Source organism: Myotis nattereri (genome assembly GCF_964212035.1).
Source record: "Myotis nattereri genome assembly, chromosome: 2".
Lineage (NCBI taxonomy): Eukaryota > Metazoa > Chordata > Mammalia > Chiroptera > Vespertilionidae > Myotis > Myotis nattereri.
Window position 1 is genome coordinate 164763003 of NC_138076.1, and position 27556 is coordinate 164790558.

Below are 27556 nucleotides of genomic sequence, written 5' to 3' on the forward strand. Positions count from 1 at the left end.
GCCTTCAAGATTACCCAGTCTAGGGGTCCATAACGTTTTTTATTTACACACGCCCTCAAGGAACCAGCAAAAGCTGTCCCCAGAAAAGTGCACTTGCATCAGTTGACACTAGACTGCATTCTGCTTTAGAGATTCTTGGACCACCACCACCCCCACCCCCACCACCCCTGGGGTCCATGGGACCCTACACCTAGTCCACCCCCTTCGGAAGTGCTGAGGGCGGAGTTAGCCTGCAGCCCAGCACTCCTTCCTTCACATGCAGCGCTGTTTCATGGCCTTATTACTGGCAGGTGAACAGGATGAGCTAAGGGACGAGAGGTAGTGGATCAAGGTGACAGGCCAGGCTTTGAATGGGAAAGGTTCCCACTGCCCAGGCCAGGGTATGGGTTCATCATCTCATCTCTTGAGTGTGGGCCTGGAAAGACCATGTCCAGGGCTGATTTTGTCTTAGGATCCATTTGTCCCCAGGAACCAGGATGAGTGGCAGGGAAATCTAGCTTCTCCAAGCATTTCATAAATGTCTTGATAAATCATAGCTAACACTTATGCAGCACCCATTAAATATTCTATATGTCATCTGTGAAATGGGACCAAGAACCGTGTCTACCTCATAAGCATTATTGTGAGGATCAAAGGAGTCCGGAGTCTGGAGCTGGGATTAATCAGGGATTGATAAAAAGATGTGACAAAGAGGCTGCATTTTGCTCTAACAAACCTATTTTGAGCACCTGCTGTGACCAGCACTGTGCAGGGTGCTGGGTGTACCTCAGCCAGGCAGTGAAGAGCTCCCAGCTTGGGTTGGGGATTCCTGGGCACCTGTGTACCAGGCCATGAGCTGGGCCTTCACACCTCAGGTCTCCTGTGACAACCCTCAGTTTCTCCCATGGCCAGGGAGATAGATCCTAGCCATCACCACCACCCAGGGGTCTCCACCCACCCACCATTTGCCTGAAAATGTCCAGATTCTATGCTTTGCAGGTTGTCCTTATGAAAGCCCTTTAATCCAGTCCTTTTAGATAGAAGGACCACCCTGGCATTGATGGCTTTCCCACAGACACCTAGTGTATCTCATGACCACACTCACTGCACACTCAGCAGGGCCCTGTGCCAGGCCCCGGGTATTTTATCCAGGCAGCCATTCATCCAACAACCATTCTTTTCGGATGTGGTCCCACTTTCAAGGAGCTTGCAAGGCAGTTGGGGATCGAGAAGAGGCAAAGGGACAGGCTATGCTTTCAGGACCTCTCCTTGTACCCCCTGTAGAAGGGAGCCACTGAAGGCGTGTGGGCTGGGGGTGACCTGCTCAGAGCTGTGGAATGGGCACAGGATGACTGGAGAGGAGAGACCCAGGGAAAAGGCCAGTACTTGACAGCAGGGCGTTGCATCACCAGCGGAGTTTCAGAGACGGAGGTTCCCCAGGGGTAGGCTGTTCATAGGTGTCAGAGGCCCTAATTCGGTGAATGAGCGGGGAACTGGGAGGGTCTAGTTGCTGCTGTCCGGCCTGTTTGGCCCTTGGATCCTCAAGAGTCTGGAGTGTTTGTTCTTTTTTCCCAAGCCGGTGGGGAAAGAAAAACTGGTGAGATGCAGGTTCTACTGAAACAAGAGCACCCTGTCCCCTTCATGTGGTTCTGCCCGGCCCCTACCCAGTCTGCCGCTGGTGTCCCTGGGGACTCTGGCCACCAGGGGACATCACCCCTTCATTCGGCTCCTCATTCATTCGTGGCCAGACCCTCGCTTCTCTATAAAGGGGATCCTTTTCAGACAGCCTGGGTCCTGTGTGGGATGCCATTCCTATGTCACCGTCTCTCACACTGAAGTCTTCTTCAGGCTGAAGTTTTAGGGTCGAGCTGCCTGCCTCTTTGGGTTGGGGAGGGCAGCTGGAGGACTGCGAGGTGGTCAGTTCAGTGTGGGACTTGGGTTGACAGTGCCTGTTAGACATGCAAGTGGGGGTGTCCCAGAAACAGGGCAGAGAGGAGGGGAAGAGCCCTTCCCCAGAGAGCCCCTCCCAGGAGAGGTAGCTTCTTCTGCCGAATGCCTGTTCTGATGGGGAGCTCAACACGTCCAGCGACAACCCACATGTCGTCAGACAGCTAACATTAAGCCAATATCTTTTTAAAAAACAAATTTTGATTTCAGAGAGGAAGGGAGAGGGAGAGAGAGAGAGAGAGAAACATCAATGACGAGAGAGAATCATTGATTGGCATCCTCCTGCACGCCCCTTACTGGGGATGGAGCCCACAACCTGGGCATGTGCCCTTGACTGGAATCAAACCTGGGGCCCTTCAATCCGCAGGCCAAAGCTCTATCCACTGAACTAGGGTCAGACATCTTCCATGAAGGATTCACCTCATTCGAGGAGGGGGAGGAACAGCGGGGCTGCAACGAGCTGCATAGTCTGCCACCCGACAGTCCATTCAGGTGTCTTTCTCACACGACTCATTCCCCTAGTCCTGATCTGTATGCAGCTGGCTGCCCTGGCTCCCTGATCAGTTTCCTGGTTTGTAACATGGGAGTAAGAGTTGCACCTGCTGCCAGGGTTATTGTGAGGATTAAATGAACTAATGTGTGCCAAGCACTTAGCACAGTGCTTGGCATGTGTGTGGGGATCTGTACAGCAGCAGAAGGAAAGGGTTGCTGTGGTTGTTCAGACTTTGCCTAGCACCCTCCCCACAAGTTCTCAGTCTCTCTCTGTTCCTGTGGCCCTGCAGGTGTGGGGGGCCACCCCCTTGAGGACAACCCTGCCCACTCACACCCAGGTAGACCGGCCAGGCTGCATAGCTGGAGTTACTCAGCTCAGCACCCCAGGGCTGGGAAGGGTGGAGGAGGGGACAGAGGAACGCTGGGGAAGCCTGGGTGGGCTGCCTGGGCCTGCTTCCTTCCTTCTGCTCAGGCCTGGCCCTGCAGGGGTGTGTCTCCGACAGACCTCCAGGCACTGGGAGGGCGGCAGGTTGGAGCCCAGGACCATAGGATCACCTAGACTTTAAAGCTTATGTATTTTGGAGGTCACATGCCATCGAAATGGATTCAGTTCCACCTTGGATCCTAAACCTGGCTTGGCGGGTGGGGGGATGGGACTCTAGTCTCGTGGGCTGAGACATGTGGTCCATGACCCCTGATGAGTTCATGGATAGAATGATATTTCAATGCTATCAATTCCCTCTGTGGCCCCATGTATTTTTAAATTTCTTCCCCCAGCTTTACTGAAGTATAATTGACAAAGTAGTCCTGTGTATTATTTTTTTATTGAGGCATAATTGACATATTGGTTTCAAGTGTACAACATAATGATTTAATATATTTGCAAAATGATCACCACAAGAAATCTAGTTAACATCTCTCACCATACATAGCTATATTTTTTCCGTTGTATTTTTACCTTATGCATTGAAAAAAAGTTATTTTTGAGAACAGACAGCGTATTTACCAGACTGGAAAGAGAGCATCTGACTGAAAACTGGTAAATAGCCCCGAGCTCTTCCTCCATCCCACACCCATGCAGAGCCGAGTCCCCAGGGACTCAGAGATGGGCGCTGGGCGGGCCTTACCCAGCCCCGGAGAGCTGTGGTGCCTGAGTTGGATAGTAACCACAGCCCTCTCTGCCTGGTGCCTGCGTGGCTTGACTCCACTCAAGGCCCTGGGAGCCCTGTGCATAGCTGTCACTGTCTCCATATGTGGTGGGAAGCCCCAGGGAGGGATCGGCTCTAGTCAGGGCAAAGCTCAGGGTTCAGCTGCAAATCTTGCCTCAATGCCTCGATGAAAAAGCGCCTCAGTGAAAAAGTAAATCATCTTTAAAAATTACTTATTATAAGTAACTAGAGGCCCAACGAAATTCGTGCAAGGGGCTTGGGTCCCCACCGCTGTAGCGGCTGCCTCTGCCCCGGCCCTCACCCACCCCAGTAGCTGTCTCGGCCCTCACAGCCCTGGCTTCATCTGGAAGGTCATCTAGAAGGATGTCTGGTCTAATTAGCATATTACGCTTTTATTATTATAGATTCCTCTAGTAAGAAAATACTCCAAAGGCCCTTCTCTTATCGCCATTGCATCAGGGAAAGTTTTCTGAGGGAGGGGACTTTGGGAGGGTAAAGGACATGGTGGAAAGGGAGCAAGAAGGGGCTGCTGGACAAAAGAACTGCTGTGCAAAGGCCCAGGGGCAGGGGTGTCTGAGCAGGAAAGGTGACATCAACTCTTAAATAAGGCCTTTGAGTGGCAGGATAGATGTGCAGGGGACCAGTTCAGGCACCAAGCGGAAGCCAGCAATAGTGTCAGAGTGAACGTGGCCTAATAGTCTGGGAGCACCCCAGCTGCAGTACCAGGAAGGCAGCCTTCTAGGCAGAGGAACTGACAGAGCCAAGGCCTGGAAGCGTGAACATGTATGGCCTAGAAAAATGAACCATTGTGGCTGGAGAGGCTAGAAGAGACCAGATTGGCAGGATCCAAGGCTGGAAGGAAGGAGAAACTGACTCACCGCTGGTGCCAGGCTAAGGGGTTTGGTGTCTACTCCATGGTAAGTGGGGGTTGAATGTGTTTTAGATAGAAGGACCACCCTGGCAGCCATTCAGAGAAGGACTAGGAGGGCAGACACCTGAGGTCAGATGCTGGGCCAGCTGTGGTGGGCGAGGTGAGAACTGTAGGTCATTTCAGAGAGAGTGTCAAGGGGACTCAGCGACCAGCTGGATGGGTAAAGGCTGCAAGAGTGGAGACACAGGGCCTCCACGGTTTCCAGCTGGGTGAAGGACAGACTCTGGAGAGAGAAGGCAGAGATGTTTTCCCTGGGGAGTCTGAGGTCTTAGTGGGCCTCCAGGGGGTCCTGTAGAGTCCACCAAATTCCTAAATCTCCCCCCTGAAGTTCCCAGGGACCATGAAAAGTGTGGCTCAGCATGAAGTTGGTGTGGCAGGCTCTCCAAGAGGCAGAAGTTTGGGGGTGGGTGGGCATGTCAAAGTCCCAGGGCTCCTCCCTCTGTTGCCAGAGGAGGAGCTGGTGAGAGATGCCTCAGGACACGTTCAGAGGGGCCAGGTGTCAGGCTAGAGAGGTTTGAGATTCAGTGATGGAGCCCAGTTAGCCCCCCAGCCTCTGCAGACCCACCTGACAGTCAGCCTGTCAGGGGTGTGACAGGGACCTCACTCCCGCACGGCAGGGCTCTCTAATCTGTGCTCAGCAGGCAACTGGGACAGTTCTCTTTTCTCCTTGAGTCCCTCAAGCCCATTGGATGTTTTTGGCATCAGAAAGCATCCTCCTTTCTCTGCCCCCTCCGGACCCCTCTCCCCACGCCCCTCTTTCCAAGGCTGAAGCTCCTAGCCAGCCCTCTGAGGAGCCAAGTCAGAGCCTGCCCTGGTGTCCTGCCCCCACTCCAGCCAAGCTTGACAGTACACCCTTCCTTCAGTGCCCTCACACAAGCCTGTGAGGGACCTGCCATGCCCTCCTGCTTCTCCCTGAAAGAAGCAGAGATTGAGACCCCTGAACCACATCTCAGAAGCTGACTCACTCCCGCACCAACTAAGCCACAGGAGGGAGGTGGGGCTGTGAGCTGCACATGGATGCCCTGGGTTCGCTAATGTGGACTCAGGGGCCCCAAGCTCTGGGTCAGTATATATATATATATATAAATGATTTCAGACAGGAAGAGAGAGAGAGAGAAAAACATCAATGATGAGAGACAATCACTGAATGGCTGTCTCCTGCATGCCTCACACTGGGGATGAAGCCCATAACCTGGGCATGTGCACTGACCGGGAATCGAACCATGACCTCGTGGTTCATAGGTTGACACTCAACTGGGTCAGTCTTTCAGGCTGGCCTTCAGACACCTGCCTATCTCAAGTCGCTAATGGTCCAGTCTGCATTTGTGGGTCCCTGGGAGCAGCCAGTGACGGTGAGGAAAAGGGAGAAGGGAAGGAGTGTGCCCTGCTATACAATGGGCCTGCACACAATGCCCGCGTAGCAGCCTGTTGTGGGACTGAGTGACATGGAGAACAAGCCCAGCCCAGCGTGCAGTGGCCTCCCCAGGAGAGAACAGCCCAGCCTTCCAAGCCTCTGGAATGCACAGACATAGGGTGACCCCTCCCTCCTTTTCTGTCCCTCTCAGGGCCCAGGAGTTGAAGTCTATCCTGAACCTGTTCCACCTAAGCTCAAGTAGTGAGAAGAGGGTGTGCAGGGTGAGCAGTTCCCAGCCTCAAAGACTCCCTTAACTTGGCTTCAGTGTGCAGCTGGTCTCAAGCAGGCATTGGGGAGAGGCCAATCAGCCTCACTGGCCCTTCATGGAGGGATGAGGCCTGGTAGCCTCAATGAGAACTTGTATTTGCTGCACCCTTGTAGCCTGGAACCTCCCAGAGGTACCGTTGGTTTAAAAGAGGAAGCCTTTTAAAAAATATAAATACACTAGTGGCCCGGTGCACGAAATTCATGCACATTAAAAGGGGATTAATTAGAGGAAATATTTTAATATTGCTATTTGCCCTTTCTCTATAATAGAAGTGTCAGAGATGAAAGAAAATTAGTAAATGTATATGAAAATCTTCCTCTTGTCAGAGTCTGGGGTGCACCACAGGACCCAGAGTCAAGTCCCCACCCACCCACGTGTGCCTCGAAATCACGTGAGACCCAGATCCAGCCGGCCCCCCTCTTGGGCTAGATCCAGACCTGGCTGGTCCCACCCTTGTCAAGCCCCGCCGGGTGGGGGCACAGCCTCAGGTCCCCCAGCCCAGGCCAGGGCAGGGGACACAGCCTGAGGTCCCCCGTCAAGCCCCGCCAGGCAGGGGAGCGGCCTCCCGTCCCCCCATCAAGTCCCGCTGGGTGAGGGGCGCAACATCAGGTCCCCCGGCCTGGTGCCGGGGTGGGGGGCACGGCCTCAGGTCCTCTAGCCTGGTGCCAGGGTGGGAGATGTGGTCTGAGGTCCCCCAGCCCAGCACCGGGGCAGGGGGCACACCTTGAGGTCCCCTGTTAAGCACTGCCAGGGTGGGGGCAGGGCCTCAGGTCCCCCGTCAAGCCTTGCTGAGCTGGGGGCGTGGCCTGAGGTCCCCTGTCAAGCCCTGCCAGGCGGGGTGCACGACCTGAGGTCCCCTGGCCTGGCACCAGGGCGGGGGGCGCGGCCTGAGGTCCCCCATCAAGCCCTGTCAGGTGTGAGGTGCAGCCTGAGGTCCCCTGTCAAGCTCCACGGGAACTCAGCCTCAGCTGTGAGTGCAGCCATCTTTGTGGTGGAGGGACGGTTAATTTGCATGTTTCTTTCTTATACAGGATATATATATTTCAGAGAGGAAAGGAGAGAGAGAAACATGAATGATGAGAATCATTGATCTGGTGCCTCCTGCACGCCCCCTACTGGGGATTGAGCCCACAATCGGAGCATGTGCCCTTGACTGGAATCAAACCAGGGACCCTTCAGTCCTCAGGCCGATGCTCTATCCACTGAGCCAAACCAGCTAGGGCAAAAGAGGATGCTTTTTTACCAGAATGGTTTTCAGTTGCTGAAATTCCTGCAGCCTCACTAAGTGAAGGGAACACAATTTAGGTGAAGACAGATTGTGTTTTCCTCTGGGGAAAAAAGTAATAGCCGGGCTAGGGGGAGGGGGGTGGCGGTGCAGAAAGGGACTCAGAGCAGCCCAGCAGCACACCATCAGGAGGGGCAAGGGGAAACCTGCGGGGACTGTTGGAAAGACCGGGTGGGCGGGGTGGGTTCAGAGCTGGAAAAGTGATTAGTGGTGGTGATGAGGCTGAAGTCAGCTCCTGCAGCCCCGGGCAGCACAGGAGAGAGAAAGAGCTGTTATTCCCAGAGGACAGACAAAGGTGACTGCCCGGTGGGCCACCCCCAAAAGGCAGCCAGATCAGAGCGGGTACAGGCAGTTCCCTAAGCCCTGGGGATGGGGGCCCCTCCTAGGGATTCGGGGTGGGATCGTGTCTGCAGATAAAACACTGGGGGCCTGTGACGTGGGCCAGCTCCTGGTTCCCCAGGACCGTCTGCAAAAGTAGGGGAGCCCAGGAACAGCGCCCACCTCTGGGGCGGCAGAGGGGCCGTGTGATCAGTGAGTGTGTAAATTGGGATTTTATGGATCGCTTATTCGCTGCTGGAGCTGAGGCCCCCAAATTCCTCTGTGCCCCAGAACGCTTAATCTAGTCCTGAACTTTCCCCTGGGCAGGAGGGAGGCCGGCTCTCCACAGGCCCCCGCCCTCCTGCTGTGCCTCCTCCCAGGCCCCAGGCTTTGTCATTGCAGGTTGAGCAGCTCAAATGTGCAAATACACTCCCTGGGGGCCACTGGGCAGTGGGACTTACCCTTCAGTGCTGTGATTGGCCAGAGACCAAGGCAGCAGCCGCAGCAGCTGTGTGTGTGTGTGTGTGTGTGTGTGTGTGTGTGTGTGTGGCGTGCCTGTTTGGGGGAGGGAGTTAGAGTTAGAGGGTGTCCAGCCTGCGCAGACCACTGGGCAGAGACAAAGAAACTTCATCTACCCTGGAACAAGGATTACCGCCAGAACAAACCTCGTCCCTACCTGGTCAAGCTGGTTAGGGAGCCTACCTGTCCATCTTTACATCCTCTTGTTAGATCCTGACATGGTGGGGGCTTACTCAGTGTGTGTTGAAAGGACGGATGGATGAGTGACCACGTGAGTGGCTGCACCTTTAACTGCGGTTGTGTCTGCCGGAATAATCCAGCACCTACGCATTCCTAAGTCTCCTAAGAGGCCCCTCCTCCCCTCACTGAGATTTGCTTTTAGCTGGAGCCTGGCTGACACAAGGCCGGACATGAGGGACTGGCCAGGCCTCGGGGGACCCAGCTGTGACCCCCGGACTCTGTTGCCACTTGAGAGGGCTTTCACTGTGGTCACGTTTCTCCCTGCCAGCCCCCATCTGTCCTTGGGACTTGATGAGGATGAGGATGGTAAACCAGGGGGGATGGGTGTTGAGCAGCTGATGGGGAGGGAAGGGAGCACAGCCTAAAGGGCCAGATGACAGACAGCCCTGTCCTCTGCTCCTCTTCTGCCTGCCCCTCTCCTCCCTGCGGCAAGCAGGACAGGCTGGGCTTGGGGGGAGCCCTGCCTCCCTCCTTCCTGGGGAAGCTGGAGCTAAGCTCACCATTGAACTGCCTGGGAATCCTAGGGAAGGAGTCTGAGTCCTAGGGAGGTCTACCCAGAGAGCCTAAGAAGTGAGACTCCTGCACAAGAGAAAGCGCAGAGGATCCCGTTGTGGCGGGAAGCACCCTGGCTGCAAACCTAGTGCTGGCCAGGATAGAGCTCTGTCCAGTAGGGCTTTCTGAGAGATGGGAATGTTGTGAGTGTGCGATGCCCAATCCAGCAGCCACGACCACACATGACTGCTGAGCGCTCAGAGCGTGGCTAGTGCTACTGAGGATCTGAAATGTTAATGTAATTTATCTTTAATGATATATTTTTATTTTTAATAATAATTTAAATTGTAAAATAACTAATACATTTTAGTGAATTTAAATTCAAGTAGCCACCTGTGGCCAGCAGCTGCGATTTGGACAGCATAGGATTAGAGCAGGGGTGGGCAAACTTTTTGACTCGAGGGCCACAATGCGTTCTTAAACTGGACCAGAGGGCCGGAACAAAAGCATGGATGGAGTGTTTGTGTGAACTAATATAAATTCAAAGTAAACATCATTACATAAAAGGGTACGGTCTTTTTTTTTTTTTTAGTTTTATTCATTTCAAACGCTACGGCTGGATTAGAGTCTGTGTTGAGGGATAGAATCAAACGCTTGGGTGCAAACCCCTTTCTGGCTGTGTGACCTTGGCCAGGGCTCTTCCAAGAATGGATGCTCCCTCCCCAGTCTGTCAGACCACCCAGCCCCAGTGTGGACATATGCAGTTAGGGGTCATCTACTCCTGTGGGGGGCTGAGCTACTCTTAAGTGGTCCTAGGCCACAAGGGGCCAAACACCCAGGGACAGACCTACAGCCCAGGGTGGGAAAGGAGTGGCTGTATGGAGCTTAGACTTTGCAGCATCTTAGGAACTTCCATGGGGTTGCCACTCCTAGAAGGCTCCCTGGAAGAGGGGGCCGAAGGCACGCTTGGGCTGGAGCTGTGCCTGAGCGCTGAGCTCTGGGACGGCCAGGTGTTGGCGCCTACGCAGCTTGACCAAGGCTGGCAGAATGTTCTAAGAATCCCCGTGTCCCCTCTTACCAGGTGTCAGGAACTTCGGAGAATCACTCCCCCTCTTTGAGCCTCCACATCCTCTTCTGTAAAATGGGGAGAATATGAGTATCTGGGAGGGAAGTTGTGCGAGTGAAACTGAATGGTAACCATGAGAGTTCTTTGCAAACACTAGTAGGCTGGGGGAGAGGGAAGGTTTATCCTCAAGGGTGCTGGGCCCCTGGCCTGGCCTGGCCTCTCAAGAGGACAACAGATGGTCACAGCCTGTCTGTGGCCCTGACCGCGGACACAGGAGGGATTTCTGTACTTCCCCCCCACCCCCCCCACCCCGCCCAGTGTGTGCACACAGCCCAGATGGGGGCCACTTGGCCAGCCTCAGTCAGGCTGACCTCCTGCTGTTTGGCATTTGACATATGAAGAGTCCAGGCCCAGAGTACACCCCCCCCCACACACACACACACACACCCACCCCAGAGAGGAGCCAGACTGGCGGGGAGGCCTCTCTACCTTGAGGAAGCAGGATCCCGAGGGCCCTGATCTCTTTACCATGTGTCCGGTGGCCTTTGATGGGAATTCCATTGCCCCTTTTGTCCTCTCCCAGAGGCCTGGCTGGGGGAAGAGAGGAGAAAGATTAAGAAAGAAAAAGAAAAAGAAAGAAAGAAAGAAAGAAAGAAAGAAAGAAAGAAAGAAAGAAAGAAAGGAGGGAGGGAGGAAGGAAGGGCTAGTTGGGGTGGCTGGTGGCTGGGCTGAGAGCCCTTCGGCTGCAGGCACCCTTTCCCTATCCACCAGAGATAATTCCCTGGCTTTGCCACCCTCACCATCTCACTGGGCTCAAATATAGTCACCCTACCTTTTTTAAAAAATTTGGACATGGAGGCAATTTCAAGCCTCTTTGCCCGTTAGCCATCCAGCCATCCTTCCATTACACAGGTCCATTAAGGACTTCCTGTGTGCCAGGCACTGTCCTAGGTGCTTGAAATATGGCAGTGAACAAAACCAAGCCCCTGCTCTCATTGAACTTTCCAGTGGGTACAAGAAAATAGAGCAACAGGGAGCTAGCTTACGCGAGACCATCAGTTGAGGGGACAGTGAGGTGGCAGTTGAGCAGAGACCTGAAGTGAGTGAGGGGGTGTGTGAGCCACGGGGAGAGCTGGGGAAAGAGTGTTGAAGGCCTGCACACAGCAAGGTCGAGGCCCCGAGGTGGGAGCAGGCTGGGCGTGGGGGTTACCCAGAAGCCAGCACAGCTGGCGGAGGCCCAGAGGTAAGGGAAGCAGTGTGTTAGGACCTGCTAGGCCACAGGGAAGACTTTGGCTTTTCTTCTGGATGAGAAAGGAGCCACTGGAAATTTCTAGGTAGAAGAACGACAGGGTCAGACATGTTTTCTGGGTGGCTGCTGTGTTGAGACTGGAGAGTGGGGGACAAGGGTAAAAATGGGAGGTGAGATAGGAGACCACTGCAGCCGTCCAGGTGAGAGATGTCTCGGGAGGTGGTGAGAAGTGATTGCAGTTTGGATAGATTTTGAAGCCAGATTCGTTGGTCTGAGGAGAGTTAGAGATGCCCCCAAGGTTTCTGGCCTGAACAGCTAGAAAGGCTGGAGCTGCCGTTTCCTGAGGTGGGAAGCTGGGGTGGGGGTGGTGAGGAAGTCAGAAATTTGGTTTTTGGAGATGTCAGGTATGCCAATTAAATATTGGAGTGGAGGTGTCAGCAAGAAGGTTGGATGCACCAGTGGGGAGTGCATGACAGAAAACCAGGCTGGAGAGCCGCGTTCAGGAAACCTCAATACATAGACGATGGTCGAGGCCATAAGACTGGATGGGGTCTCTCAGGAATTAATGTGGAGAGAAGGACCCACAGGCTGAACCCCGGGCTCTGCGAGGCTGGGGGTGGGGGTGAAGGAGGGCATGGCAGAGGCTGAGGAGGAGAGGGGCAGGGAGCCCAGCACGGACGTTGTCAGCTGAGGCTGAACTGCTGAGCTGAGGCCACTGAGAACTGACCATCAGGTTTTACAACGTGGTCACACCCCACACTGCAGGCAGGTGTGAAAGGCCGTTTGGGAGGGGAGGCATCAGGAATAGCAGTGTAAGTGTCTTTCAAACTGTTTTTTGTTAAAAAGCAAGCAAAGAGCAAAAGGATGTAGTTGGAGGGGGATCGAGAGATTGCTTTGAACGTTTCCCCCCTCAGGTGGGAGACTAGCAGCATGTGTGTGGGCTGATGAGAGTGAAGAACAGGGGAAATGATCGTGCAGGAGAGGGGAGAATTGAGGGAACAACATCCTTGAGTGTTGAAAGGGGATTGAATCAGTGCAAGGAGGAAGGACATCCCCTGTTCTTGCTGTCAGGAGGGACTTTCCCCAGCTGCCCCAGGAAAGCAAGGCGTCGCTTAGGGCTGGGAGGATGCATAAAGGAGCAGGACTCGCCAGGAGCCTTGAAGGATGGGAGTCAGCTGGGAGAGGGAGGGCACTTCCAATGGGTGGGACCTGGTGAGCACAGGCATGTAGGCCCTGAATGAGCAGGGCTGGGTTTATTTAGATTTCTTTAGGGCCTGTGCATGGAGAGGAAAGCTGGTTTGCATTTCATTACTGGGGAACCAGAGAAGCCTGGGACTTCCTGCCCCAAGACCCGAAGAGAATTAGCCCGACACCTGTCCTGGCCATTCCCACTCCTGGGTAACATGCAGCCTTTCCTCACCTTCCTAAGCCCCTCCCCCTTCCCCAGCTGCAGCTTCACCGTTTCTCCATCCGAGGAGCACAGGGACATGGAAGAACAGGTTCAGATTCTTGTGCATGGACCCCTGCTCTACTTAGGGGTCTGCTCCTCTATCTGTCTTCTTGCCTTACCACAGCCTGCAGGAGTGGGAAAAACACTGCTCAGAGGGAGGGGGCCCCCATCTGGACCCTGGGCAAGCCACACCTCCTCTCTGGGACTCAGTTTTATCATCTGTAAATAGTATCTACTGTGGTGGGGTGTTGTGGGCAATGAGTGAGTGATGACCCGGATGTGCCAGCACTCCCTGCTCAGCTCTGGTCCTTCGCCTTCACTTCAAGTCCATGTATATACCCCAATGCTTCCCATCCCAAGACACCCATTTTAGGTGCTATCCTGATCCCCCTCCAAAAATAGCGTCCACTGAGAACTACTGAACTCATTCTTCTCTTTTTCTTTCCCTCTCTTCCCCTCCCCTTCCTTTCCTTCCCTTCCCTTCCCTCTCTCCATGACCACTTATGCCTTATCTTCTCTGTTACACAATAGAGTCTGTGAGGACGGCTTGCAGTTTGACCCAATCTTGCATCTCTAACACCCGGCATTGGGGGTGCTGGCTAGGAACGGGACGGGGTGCCTGCAGAAACAGGCTGCAGCCCTTGCAGTGAGTTTGCAGCTGCCCCTCTGGCCTCCTTGGCTAATCCCCTAAACGACCATGCTAGCCCAGAACCAGGCCCAGAAGGTCCCCCAGGCAGGGTTGTGCAGGCCCAGCTGTGCTGGGGGCTGCGCTCTGCCCTCAACCGGGGGAAGAGCTTCCTGTGTGGTGGGTGCTAGGGCTGTGGCAGGTGACTGGTCCTGGGCCGTCCTTTTGTCACTCCTCCCTCTCCTCTTGCAGGGCAGGGCCCAGCGGCTGGGGGAACAGTTGTGAGCACTAGACAAAAAGCCTGGGACAAAGGGCCTGTGGGAGCCGCAGTGAATAGATTAATGAGATTTCCATATGAGGGCCAACAATGGGATTCTCCACTCCAGCCCCTTTGTTCCTGGCTGAGATAATGGAGCCCTGGGGAGCTTGCCCAAGAGGGGGCTGCAGCAGCCCCTGCTCCTCACAGGCCTGGAGCCGCCGGGCAGCTGCCCCTCCTTCCCTGCCCCGCCCCCAGCCCTGCTCGGTCCAATCCCCTCCCTCCCGGTGGGTAATGGAATTCTGAATCATAGAATTCTGTAAGCTGGGGAAGGGGGTTAGGAGGCAAAGGCCTCCTTAGAGAGTTGGAGGGGTGTTGACACTGCATGGTTGGGGTCTCTTACTGCTGCATCAAGTATAAAGTTTACTTTAAAAGGTTCCTAGTGAGAGAGAAGTTTGCAGTCCGCCATCCACACCAGCTGTCTCACTTGACAACTGAAGAAAGTGAATCGGATAGAGATTAGGTGTCTTGCCCATGGTCCCACAGTGACAGCTCAGGGCGTTCGCTGCCCTGGGGTGTCAGAGTGAGCGTGGAGGAGGCGTGTGTGAGAGAAAAACAGTCTCCTGATGCTCACACTACACCGCTTCACTTCTGACACCAGACGTGTGGGTTTCCACACCAGCCAATTCTGCAACACGGGCTGGGTGTCCTGCAGATCTAGCTAAATTCTGACACTGTTTACCTGGAGATAGCATCAGATCCCACAGGCTCAGGGCTCAGTCCCACGAGAAGGCCCCAGTGCAGAGGGTAATCACAAGCTGGGGTTGCCACCTGTGCGTCTGACCCAGGGACTATACATCGGAGATTCCCACGCCCCTTTCTTTGGGTTCGTTAATTTGCTAGAGTGGCTCACAGAACTCAGGAAACCAGTTTACTTACTAGATTACCAGGTTGTTATAAAAGACTGTAACGCAGGTACAGCCAGATGGAAGAGGTGCACAGGGCGGGCACGTGGGAAGGACTGCAGCGCCTCCGTCCTCTCCCAGGGCACCACCTCCCAGCACCTCCACATGGCCCCCAACCCAGAACCTCTCTGAACCCCAGCCCTCGTATTTTTGTGGAGGCTTCATTACGTGGGCATGATCTAGGCATGATCGACTAAACCACTGGCCACTGGCGATTGAGCTGGGTCTCCAGCGTCTCTCCTTTCCCAGGAGGTGGGGGTGAGGGGGCGGGAGCCGAAAGCTTCCCATTCCTAGGTTAACCATAGGAGCTTCCCATAGCCTGTGTCAGGCCCACTGCAGGGAGTGCCCTCCCTGGGCCCATGGGGGCTGGAGAGGTCCATGGGGCGGAAGTCGGTGCACTGAGTGTTCTGGCCGTTTGTGACGCTGGATCGCTTCTCATTGATCCCGGAAGACTTCCTAAAAACGAGGGGTGAGGGTGTGAGGAGCTTTTCACTTCCTCTTCCATCAAGTAGTTCCTTCCATTACTGTCTACTGCTCGCCTGCGTTTGAAGGTCGGCACTCCGTGGGTGGAGCGAGTGGATCAGCCTCTTCTGTGTGGAAGGGCGCGTGGCCTTCAAGGGTCTGCAGAGAAAGAGCTGCTTCAGAGCCCGACCTTGCTCCCCAAAGGGTGCAGTTTCAGAAAGTTACCTTTCCTCCAGAGTCCAGCCACCACCAGGGAAGTCCCAGACCCAGATGAGGAACTGTCTGCCCAGCCCAGGGGGGTGACTACCTATCAGATGGCAAGTCTGCAGGGAAAGGGACAGCTCTACTGGGCTGTTTTGCCCTGAGAGGACACAAATGCTCCTGCCTGGGGGCACAGGCCACACTCCCAGGCAAATACAGACACATGTTTCCATAGGGCCAAGGCAAAGACGAAGGCCAGGTAACGTCCTCAGGCTCTTCCCGGGCTGTGAGTACCCGAGGGCTGGACCAGGGAGTTGGTGCAGCCAAGAGATAGGGCCTGGGCTCCTGGTCAGACTGTTGCCCTCAGAATCCTGCTCTGTTATGTGATAGCTGTGTGAGCTTGAGGCTGTATTAATCTCTCAGTCTCCCCACCTGTCAAAGGGGAATGATGACGATGGCATTGATTCCATAAGCCTGTTGTGAGGGCTACACAAGATAGAACAGGGGCTGGCTCTGCCCCCAGTGCGGGGTGCTGGGAAATGGCATGAGGACCGTTCTATCGTATCAGCTGGGATGAAACCCCCTCACAGAACATTCTCCTGGTCACCTCAACCCCAGGGGGAAGGGACTTGTTCAGAGTCACTCAGTAAGGATGGGCCACAGCTCCGGTTCTTAATTCTACCATTTATCACACTACTTTGTACCCCATACTGGACTGCATACGATACATACATTATTTTTTTTTCAATCCTCAAGACAGCTCTGCGAGGCATATGTGATGCCCTTTAACAGATGGAGAAATTGAGCTTCAGTGAGGTCAGGCAACCTGAATAGGATTGTAGAATAAGTGAGTCTGGATTCAAACTCAGGCCTCCCTGATTCAAAGCTCACACTTTTCCCCAAGTCTCTGGTGATGTAGAGGACTGGAGTATAGTCTGTGAACCCTGAAGGGAGGCAGGGTCTCCTGGGAGATCCCTCATGTAGGAGGCTGCATGGGAGGGGCTTGTGAGCTGGGTCACAGGTAGACCTAGAGTCCCAGTGTGAGAGCAAGAGGACTGTCACTGGCCTGGGTGTGGTGGGTGTGGTGGGTGTGGTGGGTGTAGGGCAGGGAGACAGCATGCTCTACCCTAACCTCTCTGGATTGGCAGGCAGGGAGGGGGTGGGAGGAAGGCAAGCGGGGAGGCTGGTTGTGTCAGAAAGCACCAGCTGAGTTTGCATTTAAAGCCCCAGAGAGATGAGACCGAGCGCATATGTAAGCGACAGGCACAGACATGCATATGCGCCTGCAGCTGTGCAACCCTCTGCACAGCATGGGTGGTGTAGGCGTGAATGCCGGCGTGTGCCAGGCTCATGCAGGCCAGCATGCTCAGCCCAGTGCAGGATGGCAGTCTCACCTCCTCAAACTTCTGTCTTCTCCCCTTCCTTGGGCAGTGGCATTCTGGCCAGACCTTTGTTCCTCCCTTGAAAGAGGTGAGAAGAAGTCTTGAGATCAAACACGTTGTGACTAAGTTTAGAAGTTGCTGACCTGGCCCTCTGCTCCCCAGTCAAACCATTCAAGGATCTCTAACAGAGGCCAGATCATTGCATTTAGACAACGACCTGAAAGGATCTTGAAAGAAGGGGAAGAAAGATGGGCTGGTGGCAAGTGGAGACTTAGGGTCCAGGAGGTCTTTTTGAGGACAGGAAACAATTATGCTTGCTGTGGGGAGGGAGCCAGGACACAGTAGCGGGAAGGGATAGTTAATTAATGAGGCAAGATCCCAGCTGAACCAAGATGGGATCAAGGCTGGGCTGGATGGACCCTCAGGCTTCCTGCCTGCAAAGTGGATGTAGACATAGATAAAGGTGCAAACAGAAAGCCAAAGTGGTTAAAATGGAAGAGAATTACCTAGAGTGGAAGGCCAGCACCTGGAGGGGCTGAGGGTAGAGATCAGGTGGGCTGAATGAGCTGCCAGGGACAAGGGCCCCTCTGGGTAGGGCTAGGAGCAGCTTGAGGGGCTAATCCTGGAATAGATGAGAGAGGGGGGGTGTGGTGCTGGGACAGGCTTGGAGAGCCACGGGGGGCATTCCTGGCATCCACACTGCTGGGTGGAGTGGTTCAGTGGTGGCCAAGGCTGAGTACTTGGCCTTGAGGGTGGGGACCTGAGTGAAGAGGAGCAGAGGGGGTGAAGGAAATGCCTGTGGAACCGCCCAGACACACAGCCTTCCCTGCCGTGTCTATGGATGTCCTTCCCCATCATTCCCAGCTGAATGTGTTCAGGGAAAGTGCTATCATCAAATTTATTTTCTCCATATGAAGGAGCCAAAACACGGATAACAATGAATAGAAAACAAAACAAAACAGGTTTAAGGGTCCATGTGGTAATACAACACGGGGCATCGCAAAAGCAGGTTTACAGTTGTTTGTATAGAAAATACAATAATTAATAAATAATACAACAATAAACTGTGTTTCCAGTACTCACAACTGTAAACCCACTTTTGCCCCACCTGTGTTTGCACTTGTATAACTCTGATATTACGTCTTATGATGCTGCAACCAGACCCCTTGTGATTCCTGATGTCCCTGGAAATGACCCCCTCTGACACCAGCTAATGCCTCTGCTCTCTGAAGACCCTCAGTAGGACCCGCAGACCTGCCCACAGACCTCGCACTCAGCTCTACTGCCTCTGCTCTGCTTTCTTGTCATTGGTGTTCAGGGTCAACTCTGAAGGCAAAACAACCTTAAAAACGTTCCTTTTTTAAGCTTTAGTATCTATTGCTCACGCCCTCCCCAGGGCAGTGGGGATGAGGGTAAATAGTTTTAGATTCAAAGACTGTGCTCTCCCATTGATGTCAGGTCATAGCCTCTGGAGGTGGTGCTGTCAACAAACTGCTGTGAGTACGGGCAACTGAAGAGAACCTGAGAAGCCACTTGCTTATTTTCAGCTCTTCTACCGTTCTCTCTGCATACACCTACTTCCAGGCCTCCGTGACCCAACATTTCTTGGTACTCCTTCTAGGCTTGCAGTGTATGATTATGTAGGTTGCTCACTGCACATGAGCCCTATTTCTTTTTTGTTTTAATATATATATATTAAATTTAATATATATATAATTTTATTGATGACAGTACTAGAGATATCCCCTAATAGCCCCCTCTGCCCACCCTCTACCTCCGCCTTAGGCCTTCACCACACTATTTAAAAAATATTTATTGTTGAAATTATTACATATGTCCCTCCTTTTCCCCCATTGACCCCTTCTAGCCCACCATCAGCCCCTGCCCCAGGCCTTGACCACCCTGTTGTCTGTGTCTATGGGTTATGCATATATGCATACAAGTTCTTTGGTTCATCTCTTCCCCTCTTTGCCCCCCCCCCCCCACCTTCCCTCTGAGATTCCACAGTCTGTTCCATGCTTCTATGTCTCTGGATCTATTTTGTTTATTCCACGTATGAGTGAGATCATGTGATACTCGTCTTTCTCTGACTGGGTTATTTCACTTAGCATAATACTTTCCAGGTCCATCTATAGTGTCTCAAAGGGTAAGAGATCCTTCTTTTTTACAGCTGCATAGTATTCCATTGTGTAAATGTACCACAGCTTTTTAATTTTTAAAATATATATATATATTTATTGATTTCAGAGAGGAAGAGAGAGGGAGAGACAGGAACATCAATGATGACAGAGAACCGTTGATCGGCTGCCTCCCGCATGCCCCCCACTGGGGATTGAGCCCACAAGCCAGGCATGTGCCCTGACTGGGAATTAAATCTCAACCTCTTAGTTCATAGGTCTATACTCAGTCATGCCCGCCAGGCTGTACCACAGCCTTTTTTATCCATTCATCTACTGGCGGCACTTGGGCTGTTTCCAAATCTTAGCTATTGTAAATAACATTGCTATGAACATAGGGGTGCATATATTCTTTCTGATTAGTTTTTTGGAGGTTTTAGGGTATATTCCCAGAAGTGGGTTCACTGGGTCAAATGGCAGTTCCATTTTTAACTTTTTGAGGAAACTCCATATTGTTTTCCATAGTGGCTGCACCAGTCTGCATTTCCACCAACAGTGTACTAGGGTTCCTTTTTCTCCACATCCTTGCAAGCACTTGTTGTTTATTTATTGACTAGGGGCCCAGTGCATGAATTCGTGCACCTTGAAAGGAACTGTGGGCCTTGAGGCTGCAGTGGGCACAGGGGCAGGTCTCGGCCCATCCTCTGCACCCCCACCTGGCCCCTCCCGCTGTGGTCCCCTGTCTGCTGGCAGCACCTCCCCTCCCCCCCAGGGGCCCATTTCTGATGATTAGTGACTTTGAGCATTTTTTCATACGTCTATTGGCCACTGCTTGCACCTGCTGACAGCACGGAGCAATTGGGGCCAGCGCCAGCAGCAGGTGCCAGCAGTGGCTGCTGCCCTGACCACCCCTCAGGAGCAGGGGGAGGTGGAGAAGCCCTCAGGGGCGATCAGGGCCAGCAGCTGCTACTTGTACCCCCTGAGGCATCAAGCGATTGGGCATTGGGTGGCAGCACATGTGAGCACCAGGTGAGACCCAGTGCGCGCGGGAACAAAGACTTCTCAGTAACCACCAGAGGCTCACCCCGATGACTGTGACCGGTGCCCTGCCTTGGTCTGGCACCTCCGCTCACCTGCTCCACCATCCCGCTGTTGCTGCCGCCTGCCATGTTCCATGCGTGACCCCTGGTGGTCAGCACACGTCATAGGGACTGGTTGTTCTGCTGTTCTGTCTATTTGCATATTAGCCTTTTATTATATAGGATAGGATGGTAACCACTCTGACAGGTGTGAGGTGATATCTCATTGTGGTTTTAATTTGCATTTCTGATGATTAGTGACTTAGAGCATTTTTTCATACGTCTATTGTCTATGTGTATGTCCTCTTTGGAGAGTTGTCTATTTAGGTCCTTTCCCCATTTTTAAATTGGACTTAATTGTTGAGTAGTATGAATTCCTTATGTGTTTGGATATTAACCCCTTATCAGATGTATCATTGGCAAATATGTTCTCCCATACAGTGGGTTCTCTTTTCATTTTGATGGTGGTTTCTTTTGCTGTGCAGAAGCTTTTTAGTTTGATGTAGTCCCATTTGTTTAATTTTTCCTATTTCTCTTGCGCTTGGAGATGTATCAGTGAAAATTCTGCTACATGAGATGTCTGAGTTTTTACTGCCTATGTTTTCTTCTAGGATTTTTATGGTTTCACAACTTACATTTTGAACTTATTCTTGTGTATGGTGTAAGTTGGTGGTCTAGTTTCATCTTTTTGCATGTGCCTGTCCAGTTTTCCCAAAACCATTTGTTGGAAACACTGTCTTTACGCCATTGTTTTTGCTTTCCTGGTCAAATATTGACAGCAATGGCGTGGGTCGATTTCTGGGGTCTCTGTTCTGTTCCATTGGTCTGCATGCCTGTTCTTATGCCAGTAACAGGCTGTTTTGATTACAATGGCTTTGTAGTATAGTTTGATATCCAGATTTGTGATCCCTCCAACTTTGTTCTTCTTTTACAAGATTGCTGTGGCTGTTTGGGGTCTTTTTTTGTTTGTTTGTTTGAAGCCCTATTTCTTAAGGCACATGATTCACATCATAGACACAGTAGATACGTAGATTTATTATGACAATTTTCAAGAATGTGGCAATAAATTGTCTTGAGGAAGGGGATAGGGTATATGAGTTAACCCAGTCCAGGCTTTCTGAATGCATTGTGCTCTGTATCTTTAAAGGTGTTGGCACCCTCTAGCCCCGTGGTCAGCTAACTGCTGCTCACGAGCCACATGCGGCTCTTTGGCCCCTTGAGTGTGGCTCTTCCTAAGCCTTAGGAGTACCCTAATTAAGTTAGTAACAATGTACCTACCTATATAGTTTAAGTTTAAAAATTTGGCTCTCAAAAGAAATTTCAATCGTACTGTTGATATTTGGCTCTGATGACTAATGAGTTTGCCGACCACTGCTCTAGCCTGTCTGGTCACCTTGGTCCCTCACCATTCAAAATCCAGTAAAGACACCACTTCCTTGGTGAGGCCTTCTCCACCAGGTGTAGCATGTTCCCTTGAGCCCCACCTCACAAAAGATGTTGTCTATCTGTCTCCACATCTGGCTGAACCATCATATTCACCTTGCAATCGTTGTCTATCTGTCTCCACATCTGGCTGAACCATCATATTCACCTTGCAATCTGCCCCCGTCTGCCGCCATCCCCCCCCCACCCCCCCCCCCCCGCCGCAGCATAACATTTAGTATTTGTTGAAGAAAGAATATTGAAACTGTAAGGCTAACTTATCTTATTAAAAGCTTAGGTTTGAGAAATACTCATCAGCAAAAACCATCTCTAGTATGCCGTTTAGTCTTTGAGCTTTTACCTTCGGATCAGGCTAACCCATTGGAGCCATGTGCCCAGAGAGTGCACTTCCCCAGGCCCTGAATCGTTTGACTAGTTTGGCTCATGCCTTGACTGGTGTTGAGGGGCAGTGTAAGAAACAGCCATGTAATATTTGTGTTTGTGGCATGGCTAAGAGGACATTATTACATCTCATAGGTTTGCTTCCTGAGGTCCATGAAAAATAAGCCCTGTGATCTCTATGCTAGGAACATTTTGCTGTTTTTGAGTATGGCCATGTTTTTTTACTTTGCAAAGTGAGTTATTTGGTTACTGGGAAGCTAAGATGTGCACTTAACTGCAATGCTGTGAGCTAACTTTCCCCCATCTTCCCTGGATTGTGATTTATCTAAATAACCTCTCTGTATTGTGATGATCATATTTTGGGAATGAGACAGATGGCAACACTTGCCCTGGGCACACAGCCATCACGTGCAGAATTGGGTCTGGAACCCATGTGCTCTGACCTTATCAGGCAGAGACTAAAAGAAACCAAGTGGAAAGGAAGTGAATGCTTCTCGATCAGCCTCTGGGATTTCCCAGGGATGGCGCGGAACTGCCAAAGACATCTATATCCCTCACTTAAGGCCCCAAGGGGACCCTGGAGTCTGTAGGAAGATGGAGGTGAGCAGAGCACTTAAGACTATCAAACTGTTGGGCCATTAGGTCAGGGGCCCTGGGCAGGCCTCTCATCATTACACAACCTCAGTGTCTCTTTAGTGCCTACCTAGCACATGTCGGGCATGCAACAAACAGCTGTTCCTGAATGAGCCCCACGTGGGCTTGGCTATTTCCAGGGCTAGCACGTTCTACCCTTCACGACATTAGGTCTGGAAGTCAGGACCATTGTGTTCTAGAGGTCAGGGCTGGTGTGGCCAGGACAAATAATCATCATTGCCTATAAGATGCAGTTAGTTGGTTGCCAGAGGGAAGGGGGTGGGAGGAGAAGGCAGCCCCAATATATGGTGACAGGAGATGTGACTTTGGGTGGTGGGCACATGGTACAATATACAGATCTTGTAACATAGACACCTACACCTGAAACCTATATCATGTTGACCAATGTCACCCCAATAAATTTAATATAAAAAAGGTGAAGTTAGGGCCAAACATGTCCTTTCCAGATGCCTCTTGCTCTGAGGGAAGTATTTTCAGATAACTTTAACCCTGGGACAAGAGGGGTAAATTCTGTACTGCAAGCATGTCAAACTCAAAGGCTAACAGGGCCAAGTAAACAAGGTTTAACTTTATGTGGGCTGCAAAAAACCCAAAAGCTTCAATTTTCATAGAAATGTAGGTTTATTTCGATAGAGACATGCTGAATACAAGGGCTGAAATAAATGAGTAATCGTTAACATAAAATAATAGAATATTTTAATAAAAATTAATTTTTTCTTGAACATTAACTTACCAGACACTGAATAACTGCACAAATTAATAAGCGTAACGCAAATAAATCTATTTTTCTTGTTCTCCGAAAGCTAAATATTTCGTGTTGTGCACACCAAACAAGTCAGTGCAAGAGTAATGACGCAGCAATCGGCTGCTAAAATATTTGCTGCTGGTATTGGTGGAGAGAAATGGTGCGCCTGCATGTAAGGCACGTAAGGGAAATGAATGCAACACGATTATAGTGATCAGTAATTAGTGAATGTTGTAATTCGTTATTAATAATTTGTATAACAGGATATTCTAAAGGTTAACCAGTTAACTGCCACGCGTCCAAAACGGGATGATATTGGAATTTCTTCCACATGCGCTGGAATATTTATGAATTTAAGTTACCATAATTTTCTTTACAAACCCAGAGATGTCACTAACAAGTCTAATTTTAAAATTGGGTGACCAGAGTTGATATGCAAGGTTTGCGGCTACAGATGCACGTGGTGTGTGTGGGGAAGATTATGAAATTATTATTAAAACGTTTCTCACATACTGTTATATTGGCTGGGTCGCAAAAATATTAATTGTGGGCCACATGCGGCCCGCAGGCTGAGTTTGACATGCTTGCGGTACTGTGTACTTGGTGCTGGAGAAGATTCCCCAGGAGGGTGGTGGGCGCGGGAGAACCAGCCTGTCCCGAGCTGCATGCAGTCTCGGTGGGTAGGGAGGTGGGCGCGCGGGGCGGTGGGCGCGCGGGGAGGTGGGGCCCTGAAGGACCTCACCACCCCTTCTCTCTTGCAGCTCTGTCGAAGATGCACTGGACACCGGAACACGCCCAGCCTCTCAACCAGTGGCCAGAGCAGCACCTGGACGTCTCCTCCACCACCCCGTCGCCAGCCCACAAGTTGGAGCTGCCCCCTGGGGGTCGCCAGCGCTGCCACTACGCTTGGGCGCACGACGACATCTCCGCCCTCACGGCTTCCAACCTCCTCAAGCGCTACGCCGAGAAGTACTCGGGGGTCCTGGACTCGCCCTACGAGCGCCCCACCCTGGGCGGCTACGGCGATGCCTTTCTCAACGGCGCCAAGGGGGACCCCGAGCCCTGGCCGGGGCCAGAGACACACTACCCCTTGGCCTCGCTCCACGAAGGCCTCCCGGGAACCAAGTCGGGCAGTGGGGGCGGCGCCGGGGGCCTCGGGGGCTCCCCGGTTTTAGCCGGGAACCTGCCTGAGCCCCTCTACGCCGGCAATGCGTGCGGGGGCCCGCCCGCGGCGCAAGAGTACGCGGCCGGCTACGGCGGGGGGTACCTGGCCCCGGGCTACTGCGCGCAGACGGGGACCGCGCTGGCCCCGCCGCCCCCGGCCGCGCTGCTGCAGCCCCCGCCTCCCCCCGGCTACGGCCCCTCGGCGCCTCTGTACAACTACCCCGCGGGGGGCTACGCCGCGCAGCCGGGCTACGGGGCTCTGCCGCCGCCCCCGGCCCCGCCGCCCACCCCCTACCTGCCCTCGGGCCTGGCGGCGCCCACGCCCCTGCCCGCGCCCGCCCCGGCCCGGCCCGCGCCCGCCTCCTACGGCTTCCAGGCCGCCGCTCCCGGGGCGGAGGCCGGGGTGTCGCTGAAGCGCAAGGCCGCGGACGAGGGCGCGGAGGGCCGCTACCGCAAGTACGTCTACGAGCCCACCAAGGCCCCGGCGGCCGACGGCGCCGCCTACCCCGCCGCGGACAACGGCGACGGTCGAGGCCACGGGTTCCGGGCGAAGCCGCCGGGGGCGGAGGAGGCGTCGGGCAAGTACGCCGGCGGCGTCCCCCTCAAGGTCCTGGGCTCCCCGGGCTACGGCCCGCCACTCGAGTCCTTCGACAAGTTCCCGGAGCGCGCGCCGGCCCCGGCTCCCCGGGGGGCCTTTGCCTTGCCGTCGGAGGAGCCCCCCAAAGCGGTGGACCCGGGGGCCCTGGAGCTGGTGACGAGCAAGATGCTGGACTGCGGGCCCCCGGTGCAGTGGGCGGACGTGGCGGGCCAGGGCCCGCTCAAGGCGGCGCTGGAGGAGGAGCTGGTGTGGCCCCTGCTGCGGCCGCCCGCCTACCCCGGCAGCCCGCGCCCGCCGCGGACCGTGCTGCTCTTCGGGCCGCGGGGCGCGGGCAAGGCGCTGCTGGGGCGCTGTCTGGCCACGCAGCTCGGCGCCTCGCTGCTGCGCCTGCGCGCAGCCTCGCTGGCCGCGCCCGGGGCCGCCGAGGGCGCGCGCCTCCTCCAGGCGGCCTTCGCGGCTGCGCGCTGCCGCCCGCCCGCGGTGCTGCTCATCAGCGAGCTGGACGCGCTGCTGCCGACCCGGGAGGACGGCGCGGCCGCCGCGGGCTCGCTGCTCGCGCCGCTCCTGGCTTGCCTGGACGGCGGCTGCGGCGCGGGGGCCGACGGCGTGCTGGTCGTGGGCACCACCTCGCGGCCCGCAGCTCTGGACGAGGCCACCCGCCGGCGTTTTGTCCTCCGCTTTTACGTGGCGCTGCCGGATGGTACGGCCCGCGGGCAGATCCTGCAGCGGGCGCTGGCCCAGCAGGGCTGCGTGCTGAGCGATCGGGAGCTGGCGGCCCTGGTGCAGGGCACGCAGGGCTTCTCCGGGGGCGAGCTGGGGCAGCTGTGCCAGCAGGCGGCGGCCGGGGCGGGCCTCCCGGGGCTGCAGCGGCCCCTCTCCTACAAGGACTTGGAGGCGGCCCTGGCCAAGGTGGGCCCCCGGGCCACCCCCAAGGACCTGGACTCGTATGTGGAGTGGGACAAAATGTACGGCTTCGGACACTGACGGCGCGAGGGGGAGGCGCGGGAGCCGCCACCCCTCCCTCCCCGGTCCTGGGAGGGATGTCTGTAACCCACCTGGCTGGGAGGGTGCAGTGATGAATGTGGGGAGGGGGGAAAGGGGGCTGTTGGTGGATTTTTTTTTTTTCCGTGGGAAGGAAAATGCTTCTGCTAGGCAGATAGATGCCATATGCGCTGTGTACTCAGGTTTTTTCTATTTATTGTGGACGGGAAGCTTGCCATCTCCGCACCTCAGACGGGCAAGTCTGCCTGGGGGGCCTAAGGAACTCCTGCGCTCTCACCACAATTCTTGTGTCTCCTCGCTATCTGGATGCCTCCCTCCTCCTCCCCCCACTCTCCCCTCTTTCTTTGCTTTCGCTTAGTTTTCTCTCTGCCTTATTGTCACCACTCCTCCAGTCCCCCGATCCTGGCCCAGTTTCTCGTTTGCTCCCCCCTCCCCTCTCTCCATCTCTCACCCTCTGCTCTGTCTCCATCCCTTGCTCTCTAGCTTCGGTGCCTCTTGGTCCTTCTCCCTGCCTTCTGTCCCTCGCATTCAAAGACTGCAGCGTCCCTTTGCAGGAGAGCTGGAGGTCCCGCGCGGAGGAGGAGGGGATAGGCAGTTCCCGCCCACCCCATTACCCAGCTGAAACCTGGGTCTGGCGGGAGGTGTCAAGCAAAAACCACCCAAAGAAGGGCTTGTTGTTGTTTGTTTTTGAGGGGGGAGTCCCAGGAATGTAGCTTGTTTAATATTTAGGCCTCTTATTTTTGTAAGATGTGTAGAACTTGCTGTTTTTCTTTTTATTTTGACAACTCAGGAAGAAACTGACCTCAGAAAGAATGTTAGACGTCGGCTACTCTCCTGTGTGATCCCACCACCCACCCTGCCCCTCAGGGGAGCACATTTTCCCCGAAGACTTGGGAAGTGAGCCTTGTGGGGCAGGGCGGAGGAGGACCCAGGGCTACACTTAGACCCCTGCTCTTCCTGGGACAGAGGGAAGCAGAATGTATTTGTAGGCTTCCTCCCAGTCCAAGGTTGTAGGCAGGGGTGCTGGGAGCCTGTTGTGGGATTTGAGAGCAGGTGAGTCTGGCCCCCTTTCTGCTACTCCTCCAACTGGGTCCCACTCTCAGCGTAGTATTTTCTGTGAAGGGTTAACCAGACTTGGGTTGTCCTCGCCTACTTCCTGCCCCAGACCCAGAGTAGCCTGAGAGGCCCCAATGGGAAGGTGACAGAGGCAGAAAGTCCTCAGAGAGGTCAGTCCACCTGGCCACTGACCAGGCAGAGGTCTCCTATAATCCAGGCTAAGGGGATTGCCTCTGGAGGGAAAGACAGTTTGGCCACAAGTCTGGTTGGGCACAAAACTGACTACAGACTCAACCTTCTCTGTCCGCTAGGAGGCTCTGATGAGCAGTGAGCATCCGACACAGGGGAGGTTCTGTGGGGAATATTCCTTTCTTGTTCTCCTAGGGTCGAGGTCTTGGCAGGCAGTGTGAGGGGGGCAGGCTGTTTTATGCTAACATTGGGGGTTTATTCTCAGTCACATCCACACTTTCCACCAGAAACCCAGGCTTGGGCTCTCTTCTGAGAACCGTATTCCTCCTCTTCCTACCAACTTCCCTTGATGGGGCTTCAGCCGCTTGCCACCTCCCCCTCGGGAGCCCATTTCACAACTCTGACCTTTGGTCCAAAG

The 27556-nt window shown here is 53.9% G+C and overlaps 1 protein-coding gene across 1 annotated transcript in view; it reads left to right on the forward strand.

Annotated features, from left to right (window-relative positions):
- Positions 1–25875, forward strand: part of FIGNL2 (fidgetin like 2) — a gene marked incomplete at its 3' end in the record, with an annotated part of 28801 nt that extends 2926 nt beyond the window's left edge. Inside the window, exon 2 of the mRNA XM_081082270.1 lies at positions 23891–25875. Within this exon, the coding sequence (XP_080938396.1) occupies positions 23902–25875 (1974 nt within the window). The 5' untranslated portion in view covers positions 23891–23901. The remainder of the gene's footprint in view (positions 1–23890) is intronic.
- Positions 25876–27556: the final 1681 nt, after the last annotated feature.